The sequence below is a fragment of the Pogona vitticeps genome, chromosome 3 (assembly GCF_051106095.1).
Source record: "Pogona vitticeps strain Pit_001003342236 chromosome 3, PviZW2.1, whole genome shotgun sequence".
Lineage (NCBI taxonomy): Eukaryota > Metazoa > Chordata > Lepidosauria > Squamata > Agamidae > Pogona > Pogona vitticeps.
The window spans coordinates 5,155,920-5,173,611 of NC_135785.1; the positions used below are offsets into that span (position 1 = coordinate 5,155,920).

At 51.9% G+C, this 17,692-nt stretch overlaps 1 protein-coding gene across 1 annotated transcript; it reads right to left on the bottom strand.

The window, feature by feature from the left end:
• Positions 1–641: 641 nt before the first annotated feature.
• Positions 642–12,299, bottom strand: NPPC (natriuretic peptide C). The gene is made up of 3 exons (XM_072996321.2): positions 12,157–12,299; positions 10,435–10,885; positions 642–1,278 (listed from the first exon to the last, which is right to left on the bottom strand). The coding sequence occupies exons 1-2, from the start codon at positions 12,247–12,249 to the stop codon at positions 10,472–10,474; spliced, it is 507 nt and encodes a 168-aa protein (XP_072852422.2). The 5' UTR covers positions 12,250–12,299; the 3' UTR covers positions 642–1,278; positions 10,435–10,471.
• Positions 12,300–17,692: the final 5,393 nt, after the last annotated feature.

Here is a 17,692-nt window from a genome sequence, read left to right on the forward strand (position 1 = left end):
GAAAACCCCAGCCATTATGGCTCCATCAGCCTGATGGGTGGGTGGGTTTTGTTTGTTTGTTAAATTCATTCATTCATTCATTCATTCATTCATTCATTCATTCATTTATTTATTTATTTATTTATTTATACCCCACCCATCTAGACCAAATGTGGGAAGGTGGGTTGCTTTATATGCAACCCACCTTCTTTGCTGGAAGGTAACTTCTTTGCTGGAAGACTAAATAAAAAAAACAGGAGAGAATGACAGACATGTCAAACTCACTGGAGGAAAAAAATATATAAACATGACTTGGAAATAAGAGCTGAAACATGGAGCGTTAAGGGCACTATAAATTACCGGTTGCAAGGGTCATACATGTGAGTTGAGCGGGAATGGGAGAAGGAGAGCAGCTTAGACAGATGGCACAGTTCAACCTCATCTGAGGGGGAAAAAATTGAAATATTCCGTCACTGAAAGGAGTGAGCATAGGCAGAACGTGAAGAATCATTTCCCCCCACTTCTGAGAAAATCAGAGGTCTTAATTAGAGAGCCCATCTTTGCCCCATCCCTGAGTGGCAATGGCTGAGGCCTTTCAAAAGCAAACGTTTCCTCAATCTGAAGGAATGGATTCAAGAAAAGAAAGACAGCTTACAAGGTGGGCATATGGAAGGGTGGTTCTCTTTCTTTCTTTTTTTCTTCCAACATTTTCCAAATATTGAGGATGAGAGAGAAAAAAAAAAGTTACAATGCTAGACGCCATTTCATTTAGTTACATAAATAAAATTTTTTATAAATATTTCTTTATAAACATATAAATAGCTTTACAACATAAATACATTTATGCGTGACATGAATGTACAAACAGCGACCTTGTACGGCTAAAAGAGCTGGATTCCTCAGTCTTTCTCTAGGCATGGGAGGGTCCCTTGTCAGGAGCGGGAAAGAGAGGGGTGGGTCATTTTGTGTGTGTCATTTGTGTGTGTGTCTTGTGTGTGTGTGTCTTGTGTGTGTGTGTGTGTGAATATATAGGTAGATATATAGATATGCATATATTGGGTATGATAGAAAGAGCTTTCGGCTTTTCGAAAACAAAACAAATCCAAGCCTTCGAATCGCTGGTTTTGTCTACAGGTCCTCGTACCAGAGGGGGGTAAAGCCCAGCCAGGCCGAGATGGGGGGGGAGGGGGGAGGAAGAGGAATCCATCAAGAGTGACCCTCGATGACCCTGGGGAAGATGGCCAAAAAATGTCCACAGAAGAGGAGGGTGGGATGCGGGGGAGCCGTCCTTTCACAGACCTGCAAGGAAAGAAAACCAAGGATGGATGAGGAGCTTATCACAGAAAAACACATTATTCAATGACTCTGCTCCTATTATTATTACTGTCATTAGATAAAGGTAAAGGTTCCCCTTGACATTGAGTCCAGTCATGTCCGACTCTAGGGCGTGGTGCTTATCCCCATCCCCAAGCCCTAGAGCCAATGTTTGTCCAAAGACCGTTTCCGTGGTCATGTGGCCAGCGCGACTAGATACGGAACGCCCTTGCCTTCCCACCAAGGTGGTACAGTGGTGCCCCGCATAGCGAGGTTAATCCGTTCCGGATTAACCCTCGCTATGTGAAAACATTGCTAAACAGAATGTAAAAGCCCGTTTAATGCGTTCCAATGGGCCCTGAACTTACCGTTCAGCGAAGTTTCCTCCATAGCGGTAGCCATTTTCGCACCCTCAGTAAGCAAGGGGAGGGTGCGAAAACGCTGTGCACGGCCATTTCGGGTTTCCGGCGGCCACTTTGGAACCGCCAAACAGCTGATCCGTGGGCATAGCAATGCGAAGATCGGTAAGCGAAACGCTTACCAATCTTCGCAATGCGAGTTTTGCCCATTGCAGCGGTTGGGATGCCTTCGCATTAGCAATCCCAAAAAAGGGATCGCTATGCGAATTCATCGTTATACGGTGCGCTCGTTAAGCAAGGCACCACTGTACTTATTTATCTACTTGCATTTTTACATGCTTTCAAACGGCTAGGTTGGCAGGAGCTGGGGCAAGCGATGGGAGCTCCCTCCGCCGTGTGGGTTCGAACTGCTGGTCTTACGACCTTGCAGCTCAGAGCCTCTGCTGTTTAACCCGCACCGCCACCACGTCCCTTATTACTGTCATTAGGAGAACAGAAATTCACACATATCGTGAGATTTCAGACATTGTTTTGTCCTAAGAAAAAAAGCAACACTCAAAACAGCAATATTTGTTGTGTCAAAAGATGGTCCCATGGCACCAAATCCTGCTTTTTAAAAAAAGTTCTAATTTAAAGCAAAGTGTGCTACTGTATTTATACACCAGCCCATAGTACCTAAAGCACTCTCTGGGCAGTTTAGAATTTAGTTATGCAAGTTAAACATTGCCCCCCCCCGCCCCACCAAACAACCTGGACACTCTAATGATCTCAGAAGGATGGGAGGCGGAGTCAACCTTGAGCAGGTTATCTGAGTCCAAAATCATACTTGGGTCATGAGCAGAATTTTCACTGCAGTACTGCAGTTTAACCTTTTTCATAATCAGATATCAAGTTGATTGACAGGTCATTTAAATCAAAATTTAATTAGCTCTACCCAGGGCGGTTTGACTGAATCCTCTACAAAGACCAGCTGTCATAACCAGAGCTTGGAAACCTTTTAAAAGTACAGTAATTCATTCCAGTTATTCAGTCTAGTAATCAGAAAATAATTGGCTGCTGTTAACGAATTGCTGAATTTAAATAGAAATCAGCTAGTTGTTCACTGCATTTCTCCGGAGTTTAGATACATCTCTATTTCTGGGCTAAACCTCCCACAAAATGCAACATGCTTGGGGGACTCTGGGTGTAGTAGTCCAAAAAAGGAACTTCCCTAAATTCTGCATTTCTTACAACACATTTCTTACTTTAAAAACTCCACAAATGCTTAGGATTTATAAGAGGGGCATAAACTGTGAAATATTCCTACCAAAATGCCCCCACCATGCCTCATATGTCCCCTATGCTACGGTGATACTTTTAAAAAGAATAACAAAATAACATTTCTTGGAAGGCCAACAGAGTAACTTTCTTCCAACAGATTATGTTACATTTGAAATGTAATCTTGTTACATTCTTGTTTGTTACATTCTACAAATTTGTTAAATTCTTTGTTGTTTTTTTTAAAAAAGTAACTTATTATAGGTAACAAATTACTTCTAACATGTTGCCTTCCAATTCTGGGTATGGCCTTTCCAACTCAGCACAAGAGAGTCAGGTTGGGCATTCGGCTTAGGGCCATCAAACCAATCCTTGCACAATTTGTGATCCACAGCGCTACCGTAATTCCCTCCCAGGCCTGCTGCCGGCGGATCCCAAACTATGACTTTTTTCCCCTTGCAGGACTGGCATTCCAGAACTCCTGAGTCCCTGAGAAAACGGGGAGCCTGAGGGGAAAGTTATTTTTCTGAACCCTTTCACCAAAATTCCCCAGCCAGTATGAGACCATTCTGGAATCTGGGAGTTGTTATACGATAAAAGCATCTTAAAAAGCAGAGACATCACCTTGCTGACAAAGGTCTGCATAGTCAAAACTATGGTTTTCCCTGTCGTGATGTATGGAAGTGAGAGCTGGACCATAAAGAAAGCTGGCCACCGAAGAATTAATGCCTTTGAATTGTGGTGCTGGAGGAGGCTCTTGAGAGTCCTCTGGACTGCAAGGAGAACAAACCTATGCATTTTGAAGGAAATCAACCCTGAGTGCTCCCTGGAAGGACAGATCCTGAAGCTGAGGCTCCAATCCTTTGGCCATCTCATGAGAAGAGAAGACTCCCTGGAAAAGACCCTGATGTTGGGAAAGTGTGAAGGCAAGAGGAGAAGAGGACGGGAGGCAGTGGAAGACAGGAGGGCCTGGCATGCTCTAGTCCATGGGGGTCACGAAGAATTGGACACGACTAAACGACTAAACAACAGCATACAATAAAACTCTCTTAAAACTCTGGGGGGGGGGGAAACAGGTGAGCCTCCTCATTCAGCTTGGTGTGCACAGGTCAGGGGTTGCCTGCCAAATATTTCTGAAGCAGGTGAGTTAAGTGCACAGGGGAACCGTCCTATCATTTTCATGAGGAACAGAAGGAAAAGAGGAGTTTGCACTTTCTCTAACAATCGCACACGTCAGCTCTCAAGGTTATAATAATGGCTTTTGAATGACAGAGGTGGAAGGGACTCTATGGACCATCAAGTCCAGCCCCTCTCAAGGAGGCCCAATGAGGAATCGAACACCCCACCAGATCCCTAAGCCGCTGAGCTGTCCAGCCACTGAACTGGTTTTTTTTATGGGAAAGGAGGTGACTCGAAGAGCAAGGGGACATGGTTGGCAGCCAGTGCTCACCAAGAGGAAGGGAGGCTGAAGCAAGGGGACTCAAAAGTTCTGGGTGAAAGAGAAATGGGGCTTGCACACTGTGGCTGAGCCCAGTTCAGCTATTGGGGGCTGTGTGAGTTTCCGGTTCAAAAGAGGAAACCAGTCTTGCAAGATGTGAGCGCTCGTTCCTCCCAAGGCAGCAGTTCCTAAACGTGGGATTTCCAGCTGAGTTCCGGCACCGATTCTCACGACCCCCTAGCCAGGCCAGCCCGGGGGTCGAGGCTGATGACACTCAGTGGCCAGTCCTTCGAGATCCGTGGTTGGGACACTTTGTCCCAAAGCATCTCTGGGCACCCAGAGTCTGAGGTGTGGGGTTTTAGAAGATCTGTTTGTCTAGGAATGGGAGAGCCGGAGGGTGTGCCCAAAGAAAAGGGAAACAGGAAAACCCTCTTATGGCCGGAACCCACCACCAAGCCTTCTTGAATTCTCTCCTCCTGGGGAGAAAAGGGTCTGGTTTTCAAAGTCATGGATGCTTCTGCTCACGTTGCCTTAACCAAGGGCCCTCCTTTCTCCCTCGGGGTGAAGAGCACATCAATGGGATGAAGGCAAAGATCCTTGCGTGGTGGGGCAAAAATGTCTGCTGGGGTGCTGCAGAGCGGGCTGTTAGCATCATTCCCAGGCGCACCGTCCGCCACGAGAGCATGATACCTCCATGGGTGTCCATGGAAATAATAAATACGTTTAAGATCCCACAGAGAGCAAGCATCCCTCTTTGCCACACCTAGTGGACACCCATGGTTACGGAATGATGGGCACTGTAGTCCGAGCTATCTGGTAGCGTCGAGTTGGGTGAAGCCGGCCTAGGTATTGGCATGCACCCTGCTGGAAACTCAGGATGAGTCCACCACAGAAGCAGGTGTGGTTTACTCAGATACGCTTTGTGGGAAGCCAGGCTGTTCAGAGGCATCAGCCGCACATGGGTGTGCAGGAGACCAGCGGAGGGCCTCTTCTCAAAAAGAGGTGGTCGGTTAGCATGCGCCAGCTCCCAGCACGTGGCTCACTGCTGGAGAGGCAACATTCAGTGGCCGCACACTGTGCTCAGCATCGATTTTCTCAATTTCAGCTCTCTCTCTCTCTCTCTCTTCCTTCCTTCCTTCCTTTCGCTTCCCTTCCCTTCCCAAGGTTTTTTACCCTGCCTTTCTGACCCAAGGCAGCTCACACCATTTCTTCTGTTATGAAGCTACCTTCTGCTATCTTCGTCCCTCTTCCTAAGTTGTGCTCTCTCTTGGTCCCTTCATCATCTGTGACCGAGTGTCTGGATCCTGCTCTAGCCATCAGGAAGCTTGTCATTTCTTCCCACCCACTCCCGGGGGGGGGGATGCTTGACTGCTTAAACCATCTGCAAAACCCTGCAAGTAAGGCGAGAGTGGCTCAAGATATTTTGCCACCGAAGACAAGGTACCAAATCTCACCCCCAGCCCAGACAAAGTGTCTAAAATTTCAAGTTGGTCAAGTTATTTTGGTCTCCAGGCAGAAAATCTGGTAGCAGAAACACAAGGAGGCTAACAAAATAGGGATGGATGTTTGGCCTGTTTCCTGACACCCCAGACCCGCTGCTTGAGACTCTCTTTAAGGGTGGAGCCACTCGTGGTGTGGTGGCAGGAACGGGGGGGGGGGGCACAGGCTCAGCCAAAACAGGCAACCATGTTTCCCTCTACAGTACTTCTCAGCGCATCTGTATCGTTCTATTCTTTTTTTCAAAGAGGTTGTCTCAGGTAGATTGTGAGACCCACCAGGAACGCTTTGGGCAGGTTGAGTCCGAGACAGCCTAGATGCAAACGAATAGACAGAGAGAAACTCACTTTCCTTGGTGCATGCGCTCGTAATCTCAAGATTAGACCACTGCAATGCGCTCTACGTGGGGCTACCTTTGAGGCTGCTGCGGAAACTTCAGGTGGTGCAGAACGCGGCGGCCAGACTCCTTAGTGGAATGAAAAAATACCAACATATCTCACCCACTCTGGCCGCATTGCATTGGCTGCCCATCCGATTCCGCATCGACTTCAAAGTGTTGATGCTTACGTATAAAGCCCTAAACGGTTTAGAGCCTCGATATCTGGCGGAATGCCTACTCCCACCAAGGTCTACCTGTGTCACTCATGCGAGCGAGGAAGTGAGGCTGAGGAGCCTAACGCCGAGGGAGGCCCGGAAGGAAAAGACAAGAAATCGGGCCTTCTCAGCGGTGGCTCCTTGCCTCTGGAACAACCTACCTCCTGAGATTCGCGTGGCTCCCTCGCTGGGTATCTTTAAAAATCAATTAAAAACATGGATGTTTTGGCAGGCCTTCCCTCCAGACAATTCCCGATGCCCTCTTCTCTCCCTCTCCTATTGTTTCCTCCCATCTTGTCTAATGTTTCTTCTATGTAAAAATTGTTTTTATATTTACCTTTTGTGCTATTTTTTGCTGTTAGCCACCTAGAGTGGTCTTAACTGACCAGATAGGCGGGATATTAAATAAATAAATAAATAAATAAATAAATAAATAAATAAATAAATAAATAAATAAATAAATAAATAAATAAATAAATAAAATAAAATAAAATAAAATAAAATAAAATAAAATAAAATAAAATAAAATAAAATAAAATAAATTTCAGGCCAGCAGCGGTTCTGGAGGCCTGCGCTCTTTTGCACAGAGATGCCTGTTGTGGAACATGGGCAACTCTGTGTCTACTGTCTGCCCGGTTCAGGAATCAATGACTTCGAAGCCTTCCCTCTTCAGTTTTACTTTGCCCAGAATTTGGGGAAGTTCCCCTTTTGGACTACAACCTCGTCGGAATTATTTTGACAGTGTTATTTGCCACTTTCAGCCACACTCGGAATCATGGAGCTGGAAGGGGTCTCTAAGGTCATCTAGTCCCACCCCTTGCTCAATACAGGCAAACCTCACGCATCACCCCTCTCCCCAAAGATAGAAGACAGCTATTCAGACCTTTCACAGGTGTGCCACCACATCAACAAGCAAGGAGTAACTAAAATGGAAAGGGGAGGCAGAACACCCCCCCCAACATCTTAATGTTCTGAGCGAACCACAAGAATCCAGACAGTGATTTAATAATAATAATAGTCATCTGAGAACTGCAGAGCTGGGAAGGAACTCTACAGATTATCAAGCCCAACTTTGTCAAGACGGCACAGTGGGGAATCGAGCTCCCAACCTCTGGTTCTGCAGCCCAAGACCTAAACCACAGTACACAGACACACACTCAGGGTGCAATCAGTTTATGAGAAAGGTGCGTGTCTGATCACACCGGAAAAGGGTCATTTTTAACAGGACTGGCCTCTTTTAAAGGGGCCCTTCTGACTGCTGGGAAATTGCTCCAACCCAGCCTCCAAAGAGAGGAAGCCTAACGCTGGACCGAAAAGGTCTAGGTTTGGGTACGGGTTGGGGATTCGGTTGAAGTCCTGTTGCTCGTACGTCATGGAACTGCTGGGAAGCAACTGGTACCACACCTCACCCTAAGCAAAATGTGAGCCATGTGCCTGGAGGACCCTTAACCGTCTGACCTAGCGATGTAACGAAGAAAAGCTTTTAACAGTGCGGGAGAAGGCGAAACCCAAGCAACAAGGACGGAAGGCAGAAACCTCCTCACTTCACCCTGCAGATAACAATAAAAGGCAAGTATAGGCCCTTACAAGGGGACATGGTGGCGCTGCGGGTTAAACCGCAGAAGCCTCTGTGCTGCAAGGTCAGAAGACCAGCTGTCGTAAGATCGAATCCACGCGACGAAGTGAGCTCCCGTCGCTTGTCCCAGCTCCTGCCAACCTAGCTGTTCGAAAGCATGTAAAAATGCGAGTAGATAAATAGGGACCGCCTCGGTGGGAAGGTAACGGCGTTCCGTGTCTAGTCGCGCTGGCCATGTGACCACAGAAACTGTCTACGGACAAAACGCTGGCTCTACAGCTTGGAGACGGGGATGAGCACCACACCCTAGAGTCGGACACGACTGGACTCAATGTCAAGGGGAACCTTTGCCTACAAGCTCTTACAGGGAACTTCCACATTGCTGTTTTTAGCAGACACAGGGGCAAGAATCAAAAAAAGGAGAACGTTTGCAAATTTCCAGCTGGGGGGATCCCTCAAGGATGCTATTAACTGCCTGTTTATGACATCCTCACAATATAGTGAGGAACACACAACACATCTTGATTTGCCAGCTTCTCTATAGAAAGGTTTGCTTTCCCTCATTAAATTTATTGTGTCCTAATCATAATAATCCTTAACAAGATCAACAACAAAAATAAATCTGGGGCAAAATCCATCCTGAGTGAAGCAGGTGTAAGACCATGAAAAAGGAATCTGCTCCCATTTTTTCCCACTGGGACACACTGGGCAATGCTGTTCTCTGGCTGGCTCCTGACCTTTGCACCTGGGTAACGAACAACCAACCTAGTTTGAGGGTCCCTTTCTGTTTTCCTTAATCTACTCATTGCCTAAATCCCCTCCTTCTCATCTTCATCTTAGAACTGCACCGCTGGAAGAGACCCTATGGATCATCGAGTTCAGCTCCCCCCCCCCTCGTCAAGAAATCCCGACTGGGAATTGAACTCCAACCTCAGGCTACGCAGCCAGACCCCTGAAACCACTGAGCTCTCCAGCCGTTCTCTGCTGTTTGCTTCTTCTCCTTTCCCCTCTCTGTGGACCCTCCCTTTCACTGAGATTCAAAGTGCAAATTCTCTGGCCGAGAATAGGGGGTCCCACCCACCCACCCCCACTCCTTCCGATGACCCACTCCTTTGCTGGTTTCCATTATGACGTCTATGAAGAGCTGCTTAAGTTTTGAAGAGCGGCTGCTTTGACGTCACCCAACAGCACTTCTCACACTCCAGAGGTGTGGGTTTGTGTGCATCCGCATGTTCATGCATGGGTAAGGAAGCTTTATGATGGGAGGAGGAGGATTTTAAGCTCTGCAATATCCCAAGGGGAAAGACTCCAAGAAACGAGAAGGCTGGGTTCTTTGGAAAAGACCATAATGCTGGGAAAGATGGAAGGCAGCAGGAAAAGAGGAAGACAAAACACGAGATGTTCTGACTCCCTAGAGGAAGCCACGGGCATGAGTTTACAATTGCTGAGCAAAGTTGTTGAGGACAGGAACTTTTGGAAACGGCTCCTTCATAGGGTTGCCAGAGGTCGGATGGGACTTGATGTCACATCACAACAATGTGTTTTGTATTTTTAGCATTTGAATATTTGAATAAACAAGCTTCTCTCCAGTTTTAGGAAAGAAAGCACACGGTATATACCGAGCTGATGCTCTTCTGCTGGGTTTGTATTCTGTATCCCATTTTCCCCCTTCCTCGTGTAGCCTCGAGTCTCTCCAACTATAAACCCCAACATGATCAGCACAGTCAGGAGGTTCAGGAACAGAGCAACACACACACACACACACACACACACACACACACACACACACACACACACACACACACACACACCAGCTCAGTCAACAAGCTGCTCCTGCTTACCACTACCCTGTCCTTTGTCATCACACTCTTCTATGTCTGGTCTTAATACACTGAGTGCTGCCTTTTGTACTTCTGTAGGCACCAACCATAAGACTCTAATGCTAGGAAAAGCTGAAGGCCACAGGAAAAGAGGAAAACCGACTAGGAGAGGGATTGGCTCTATAAAGGAAGTCACTGCCTTGAGTTTAGGAGTGATAGGTGGGGCTCTTAAAAACTTTCTGGAGATCACTCTCCTGTCTTCACAGGGTCACCCTAAGCCCGAGGGGAGGGAGTTTGGTGGCACTTAAGGACAACACAGGTTCCTAAACATACACAGGGTGCTTCCAAGAGCTATCGCACACTCGCCGGTGCCAAGGAAGGTCTCCAAGCTCTGCATTCCAGTTCTGCCCATCGGAAGGCGAGAGGAACAAGCCTGTGCCAACCCCGTCTAGGGGAACCCCTTTTGCTCCCTGTAAGACCCCCTGGCAGGACCTCAGCGCCCATCTTAGAGCTGGGGGGGAAAGGGAAAGCGCTCCCTCTCCTTCCCTCCCTCCCTCTCCCTCCTGGCCTTCCCTCTCCCGCCCGCGGGCGCCCACTCACCGCCGCTAGGGGTCGCCCGGCGTCCGCCCTCGACGGCTCAGCAGCCCAGGCCGCTCATGGAGCCGATGCGGTCCAGCTTGAGGCCGAAGCAGCCCTTGGCCAGGCCCTTCTTGTGCAGGCCCTTGAAGCGCCGCGATCCGCCGCCTCCTCCGCCTCCTCCTCCTCCTCCGCCTCCTCCGCCGCCTCCTCCGCCGCCGCCGCCGGCGTGGTGCTCCGCGTGGCCTCCCCGCGCCCAGGCGCCGCGGGCTGGCTTGCCGTCGGGGCGCAGGTCCCGCATCAGCCGCGACGAGGACGAGGAGGCGGCCGTGCCCTTGCTCTTCGCCGCCCCCGCCGCCGCCTTGGATCCGCCGCCGCCGCCGCCACGACCCGCGCCCGCCGCCGCCGCCGCCGCCGCCGGCCCGGACGAGCCCTCCAACAGCTCCGCCAGTTCGCGGCCCAGCGCCGCCGGGCTCTGCGCGAAGAGAGGAGGAGAGAAAAGGGGAAGGGGCGTGAAAAGCGGCCCGAGGTGCCGGGTGGGGAGGGGGGCGGAGGAGGAGGAGGAGGAGGACAAACTGGGCCCCCTCCTTCTTGGACGACAACTCCCAGAATCCGCAGCCTGAGGGAGTCCCAGCGTTCCCGAGCTCTGGGCGAGAAGGAGGACCTCGCGCCCCTTCCCTTCCCCTCGGGGAAAAAGGGGTCGTGTTGCCCTTTCCGTGCCCGGGACAAGCCCCGCCCCCTCGCTTCGCCTGGAGGCATAAGGACACCCCCCTCCCCCGGTCCCAAATTCCTAGGTGCCAAACTTTACCAGCTCCTCCTACGGGGAGGTTCTGTCCTGTGGACTACAAGTCCCAGAATCCCCTCAGCTGGCTAGGGATTTGGGGGAGCCCCTCCCCATATTAATTAAACTCGCCTAGGGGTCACCTCGAGGATGGGGGCTCCCTCTCAAGCGGCGTCCCCGCTGACCCAGGGGCAGAGATGGTGGTCCCCCCTTTAACCCCTCGCCACTGGGATCCTGCGGGGTCACGCACACATTCCTTTTTTCTGGACTCCATCTCCCCCCCCCCCACGGCTCTGCAGGCAGAGGGGGAAGCGCGCAGGGTCCCCGGGGGCTCCGCACCCGCTCCCCTTCCGGGCTTCTTCGCTGCCGCCCACCTGGCGCGCCCGCCTTCCCGGGTGTCCGCGCGGCCGCCCCCTCGACCTCTCAGCACCACGGAGCGATGGAAAGCAACGGGCGGCGGGAGAGGCCGGCAACGCTTCCCAGCCTGGACGCCTTAAGAGATGATGGCGAGCGGGTCCCCTTCCCGCCAGCACGGCCGCCCCGTTGGGGAAGGCGCCGGAGGAGGCAGGAGCGGGAGAAGACCCGTCCCGTCGCTGCCTCGGCCGTGCAAGATCGCTGCCCGACGGCGGAGCCCGGCCCGCGGGCCAGGTTCTTTCCATGAACGCGCCCGGCGCCGGGCCGTTCACAGCATCCCAAGTGCTCTCAGGATCGCCCCCCTAGCCCCTCGCGGGTCCCCTCTCGCCTGCAGAGGGCTCCCCTTCCTTTTGGGGTGGGGGACTACAGATCCTAGCATCCTTGGGACAAGCAGGGCGGATTCTGGGGACCGGAGTCCCCCAACCCAGCGTCGCTCCCCTCCGCCTTCGCCGGCCCCTTCCTGCTCTCTCCGGGAAGGCCGGCGGCACCACTCCCTAGTCCCTCCGGGCTCCCAGCCTGCCCCGACGGGGCGGGGGCGCTTCCCGCCTTACCTTCCGGAGGGTCGGAGGGACCGCCTTGCCTTCGAGGCCGAGGGCCAGCAGGCCGAGGAAGAGTCCGCAGGCGACCAGGGGCGAGAGATACATCCCGGACAGCGGGGCGAGGGAGCGACCCGACGGGGAGGCCGGTGGCAGCGCCGAGATCGGGCGCAGGGGCTGAGGCACCAGCGAGGGAGCGAGCGAGGGAACGAGCGAGCGAGGCGGGCTCTCCGGCTCCGAGGCGCAGGGGACGCGGCAGGACCGGGACTACTCTCGGAGGCTCGGCAGCACCGTGGCGAGCGCCCGGCTGGCCCTCGGCCCTTTATAAGCCGCTGGCGGGGGATGATGTCACCCTCAGCTCCCCCCTCCCCTCCCCTCCCCTCCCCTCCCGCGCGCGCTTGGCGGGCGGGGTGCGCGCGGGGTGCGGGCACGCGGGCGCGCGGCTGGCCCAGAAAGCTCAAGAAGGAGCCGCCCCGCCGACGGCGATGCCCGAGGCTCTGGAGGCAGCGGACGGGACGGCTGTGCAGGCCCCCCCCGGGCTCTCCTCCTCCTCCTCCTCCGCCTCCCCGACGGGGAAGAAGGGTCCAGGGGGGGGGGGAAGGAGCCGGCGGCCAAGCGGCCCTTCGACGGACCCCCACCGGTCCCTTCGCCCTGGGCGAGCCTCCAGAGTCTGTTCGGGCAACGGGCGGGCGGGGGGGGGGCTTTATCCCAAACACGTCAAACCCGGGAGCGCTTTGGCTTCCCACGGCCGGAGATCAGGGTTTGGTTTGGAAAACGCTCGCTGGTGGGCCGTGGGAGCGGGGGGGGGCTGGAAGCCTAACCCCCCCCCCCGGTCACTCTTCGGAAAGGGGCTCCTCCGACCCGTTCAGGCGCACCCGGTGGAACAGGCGCGGAGGTGAAAGGATCCTGTGGGCATCCCGAGGACTGAGAGGGAGGGAGGGAGCCCCGTTTATTGGGGGGGGGGGCGACGACCGTGGGACAGAAGGCTCTATTACGGTACTAGCCCGTCGAAAGAGGCGAGGGGACGCCTTCCCTTCTCAGGGTACAAGGGGGGCTGAAGAACCCGGTGGCATCTGGAAGCTTGCCGAGTTTTATCGGGCCATCAGCTTTGACGGACCTCCACCCACTCAGGCAGCCGACGTGGGCTGCTCAATGTCCACTCCCCCCCCCGTCCAGTAAGTAGGAATGGGGGAAGGCGGGAGCCCCCCCGCCCCGGTGCTTCAACCCCACTCGTTTCCTTTCGGCTCGGGACAGAGCGGATTCCCACACGCCGGGCGGACGCGCGTTCCGCGCCGCGTCTCCTTCTTGGGGCAGGTGGCGCTCCAGGGAGACCCCGCTGCTCCCGTGTCAAGGCGGTGCTCCGGATGAAGCACAGCAGCAACGCGCCTCTTCTGAGATCCGAGGAGACCCCCCCTTTCAACCGAAGCCTAAGGCTTCTCTCCCGGCAGAGCTTGCCGGCGCTCCTGGGCAAAGCCCACCACCGCGGATCTCAAGCTCTGGACCGCGAGGGGCCAAGGGCTCTGGAACCCGGCGCTCCGATCCCGCATTCACACGAGCTGCAATTCCTTCAGAGCTGTCCTCGAACCCGCGCGGGAAGGCGTGTCAAGGCTTGCCTGCCCACATTCCCAGTGTCTCGGCATACACACTTATGCTCAGATTCCTTTCCACCCGCCCCTCGGTCATATCTCCCCTATCATGGTCCAAATTGCAACTGCTACGAGCCACAGGTGTATGTGTGTGAGAGTGTGTGTGCGTGTGAATGCACGCACCCATGTTTTCAGCCGCCGCTGGCAGGAATTGACACGAAATACCCTAAATACCCCCCCCCCGTTCTTTCCGTTACATTTGCTGGATTGTTTCCCAAGCCTCAAATGGCAATGGGGTGGGGGCGGTCGGGAAGAAAGAAAGAGTAACGCATTTTGCAAGTAACGGCCTCTCTACTCTTTTTAAAGATGTTGGTACCCCTTAGCCAGAATTTCCAGATTCCGTTAAGGAAAAGCCAGAGATGTCCTTCTCTTTCTCCCTCGCCCCCACCCCCACCCCCGTTTCACAGAAAGCTGCCTCCCCCGCCACCTCTAATTATTTAGATTAATTCCTTTCTGTGCCGGAGTCTATCCCAAGTTCTTCACGGGGGGGGGGGGAGTGGGAAAGGACCCTTTGAAATCTCCCACCCAAACGTTTTATCTGAGCCAGTTCTGAGGTTGGGGGGGGGGGGAAGGAGGTCTCACCCCCTCCCCACATGTTGTGGGGGTGTCCATCTCTTTCTTGTACCAACAGCAACCTGCCTGGGTGGAAATCTGAGCTCGGGGTGCGGTGGGGGTGAACCTCCTTTTTTTTTGGACCGAAACCCACCCACTCACCCCCAATTAACTTTTTCTTAGTTGTCGGGGAGGTCTTTCTGCCAAATCGGAACTCTTTCTTTGGACGATCAGCCCCATGGAAACTGGCCCGACTCCCACCCCTCCCACTACGACACCCCATCCACGGGCCCAGAGGTTGAAAAGAAAGAAGGTCTCCCTCCCACCAACCCCCCACCACCACCATATGGCTAAGATCCACCCCTTTGTCCGCCCCTGAAGGCACGCCCAGCCGACTTAAGCCTTCCTCATCAACTCGTCCCCATGCATGTTGGGGTCGACCTTCGGGGTCTCTCTGATGTGGCTGGATTTCCACTCCCTGGGGGCGGGCGATGCTTCGGGATGGGGCCTCTGGGCGCTGGAAGTCCTCCTAACAGCACCGGCTGATCCAATTTTGGGGGCCACCTCTCTCTGAACGGACCTGGAGAAACCACACCTTCCATCTCCCACTTACCTTGAATGCCCTTGTTAGGGGACACTGGTAAGTCGGTTTTGACTTCAGGAGGCAGCCCCAAAAGCTCCTAAAGAAGAGGGAGGCGCCATTGAGCTGGATGGGGCTTGCTCCCAAGCAGAACCTCCTCAGCTGACTCTCCGTGTAAAACACACATGCGATCGCCACGACAGAATCTCCCAGCCCTCCCTGCAGCAAAACCTTGCAGGATACATGGAATCCTTGAAGAACCCAAGCACCACTCATTCAAACCTTTGAAGAGTTACTTTTTGGACCAGAAAAGTCGTTTTTCCAACCTTTGCATGCTTCCAGTGTCAATAGTCAAGCAGTTCTTTAGCAAAATCGCTCTGGCAAACGTCAGCCCTCTCCACTTTTGCTGCTACTGGATTCTCCCTGTGCCCTTTTTATTTCTTCTCACAGTCAAGCTCCCGGCTTGATTTTTCCAGCTAATGGAGATGAGAAATTAGTGGGTCCATGTTTTTGTTGGGATGTTTATATAAACTTTCCTTAGATCCACTGAGGTCATGGCAGCATCCAGGGTGTAAAGTTCCTTTGGAGAGAGAAGAATTGGGTCCAACACACTTTCCTTGCTAGGCAAGAAAAATATAGCAGGCAGCAGCTCCTGTCCTTTCCTTCCTCAAAAAACGGGGAGTTTGAAATGAACTCCAAGAGATCAAAACACTGATAAAGTTGGCAGGGACACAGGCCAGTAGTTAATTCGTGGCTGGACCCTTGTTTCAAATAGGGAATCTTCTTAACATCTCTTTCTAAAACTGGGGGTCTTAAAGTGCATCCTGCAGAGTTCAGCAGCTCCTGCACCTCTCTAGAGATTTCATACCTATCTCGCCTAAAAAAATACACCGATTAGTAAACAAGAAGGAGATATGGAATTTTCTGTGCAGGAAAACAGGGGCCCAAATAGAATACAGTACCTGATAAGATTTGCATGATTCCAAACGACAGAGAAGGCTGAAGTTCAGGAGACACGTCGTCTAAGACCCAATGATGACTGCAGAAACTTGAAAGTGAGATAATTTTATGTTTGCTGTAAAACAAAACAAAACAAAACAAACCAGGACAACCCAAATGTGATATAAATGATGTCACAGATGAATATCTGACCCTGCTTTTTCCAGCATCAAGCTACCTGCTTCTCTTAGCCCCACACCGACAGGGTGTCTGTCTGCCTGCCTGCCCAGTTGTTTCCAAGAGGTCTTTCCTGGAGCTGCTTCCAAGCCATGCTACATCTCCAGCCTTGGTTAACTGAAGACGCCAGGGATTCAACAATGGAGAAATCCTTCATGCAAACTGTGTGATGTACCTCCAGAACTTGAGAAGGTGACAGATTAGAATGATTCCCAGAATCCTATGGCCAGCATGATGGGAAGGGCACATGGACTGCTTTGAGCTCCTGGCAGACCAATGAAATACAGTAGGACCCCCATATCCACGGGTGATTGGTTCCAAGCGTCCCCTGTGGATACTGAAAACTATGGATTGCAGCTAACACTATTAGTGAACACAACTCTATACATAGCAGGGTCTCTAGCTCCCTCTAGTAGCCAGTTCTGGTAACTTCATTGTCAGAAATATATATTTTTGGGTTTTCCTTTTAATGTTTTTATTATTTTCAGACTGTGGATAAGTGAATCAGTGGATACGGATCCCACGGATAAGGGGGGTCCTACTGTATCAATCAATTATAGCATCTGAATGCTCCTGTATGTACAAATTAAGATGTCTATCAGCCCCATTATCCAGTGGTTGTTATGTGCTCCCGATTTAGGACAACCTTACAAACGAATGCCCTCAAAAAGGGGGGGGGGTTGTCATTAACAGCTCTGCTTGAGTCCTGCAAATTCAAAGTCCTGGCTTCCTTGATTGAGTTGATCTGTGTCGTGCTAGGCCTTCCTCCTTTCCTGATGCATCCAGCTTTTACCAGCATCACCATCTAGTATCATTTGGCAGCACTGTGATTTCCAAACTGTTTGGCATATCATACCAGTTGTACGATACAAAGGGCAGGGAGAAGTTTCGAAAGCATGTTATGATCTGACATCATAGTCATGGTGGTGGTCCCAATGCATTGGGGGTGGGGGAGGGAAGGCGATTCAAAATCTTTCTGAGCATCCCCCCCCCGCTGAGGGTCTCCGGGTCTCAGCCAAAGTGGCCCAGCTAAGAAAATAGATGTGTTTATTTCCCCTTTTTTCTTAATTGTCTCAGTTCGGATTGGAATTGCTGCATCTCAGGACTACCCAGCAACCAAAATCTGTTTCGGGTGTGGGAAAACGACAACCCACCGAGAAATAGCTAGAATGAAGACCTCGAAGGAGGCAAGAGTTGAGATTTCTTAAACTCTTTCCAATAAATGACACCATCCAACCTGTTTTATAACTGCTTTTAAATTCATTGGCAAGATGCTGGTATTGCTAACCTTTCAGGCAGACTGAAACACCCAAAGAAGCGAACAGACAGCTCTTAAAATCAGCAAGACTCCACTTGGGAATTTTACGACTCTTTTATGAATCCTGATTACGACTCAGGCAGACGTATTAAGTCACCCAGATGAGATTTCTCGCTCTCTTCTGCTCCAATGCACATTGGCAAGGTGCTTTTTTGGGGGTGAGGGTTGTATCTGAGTTTGATACAACCCTGATGTCAGGTTTCCTGAAGTGGGCACTCAGCAGCCATTTTGAACATCCCATTATTCTCAGGAGAAGGGAGCTAAATAGCATTGATCACA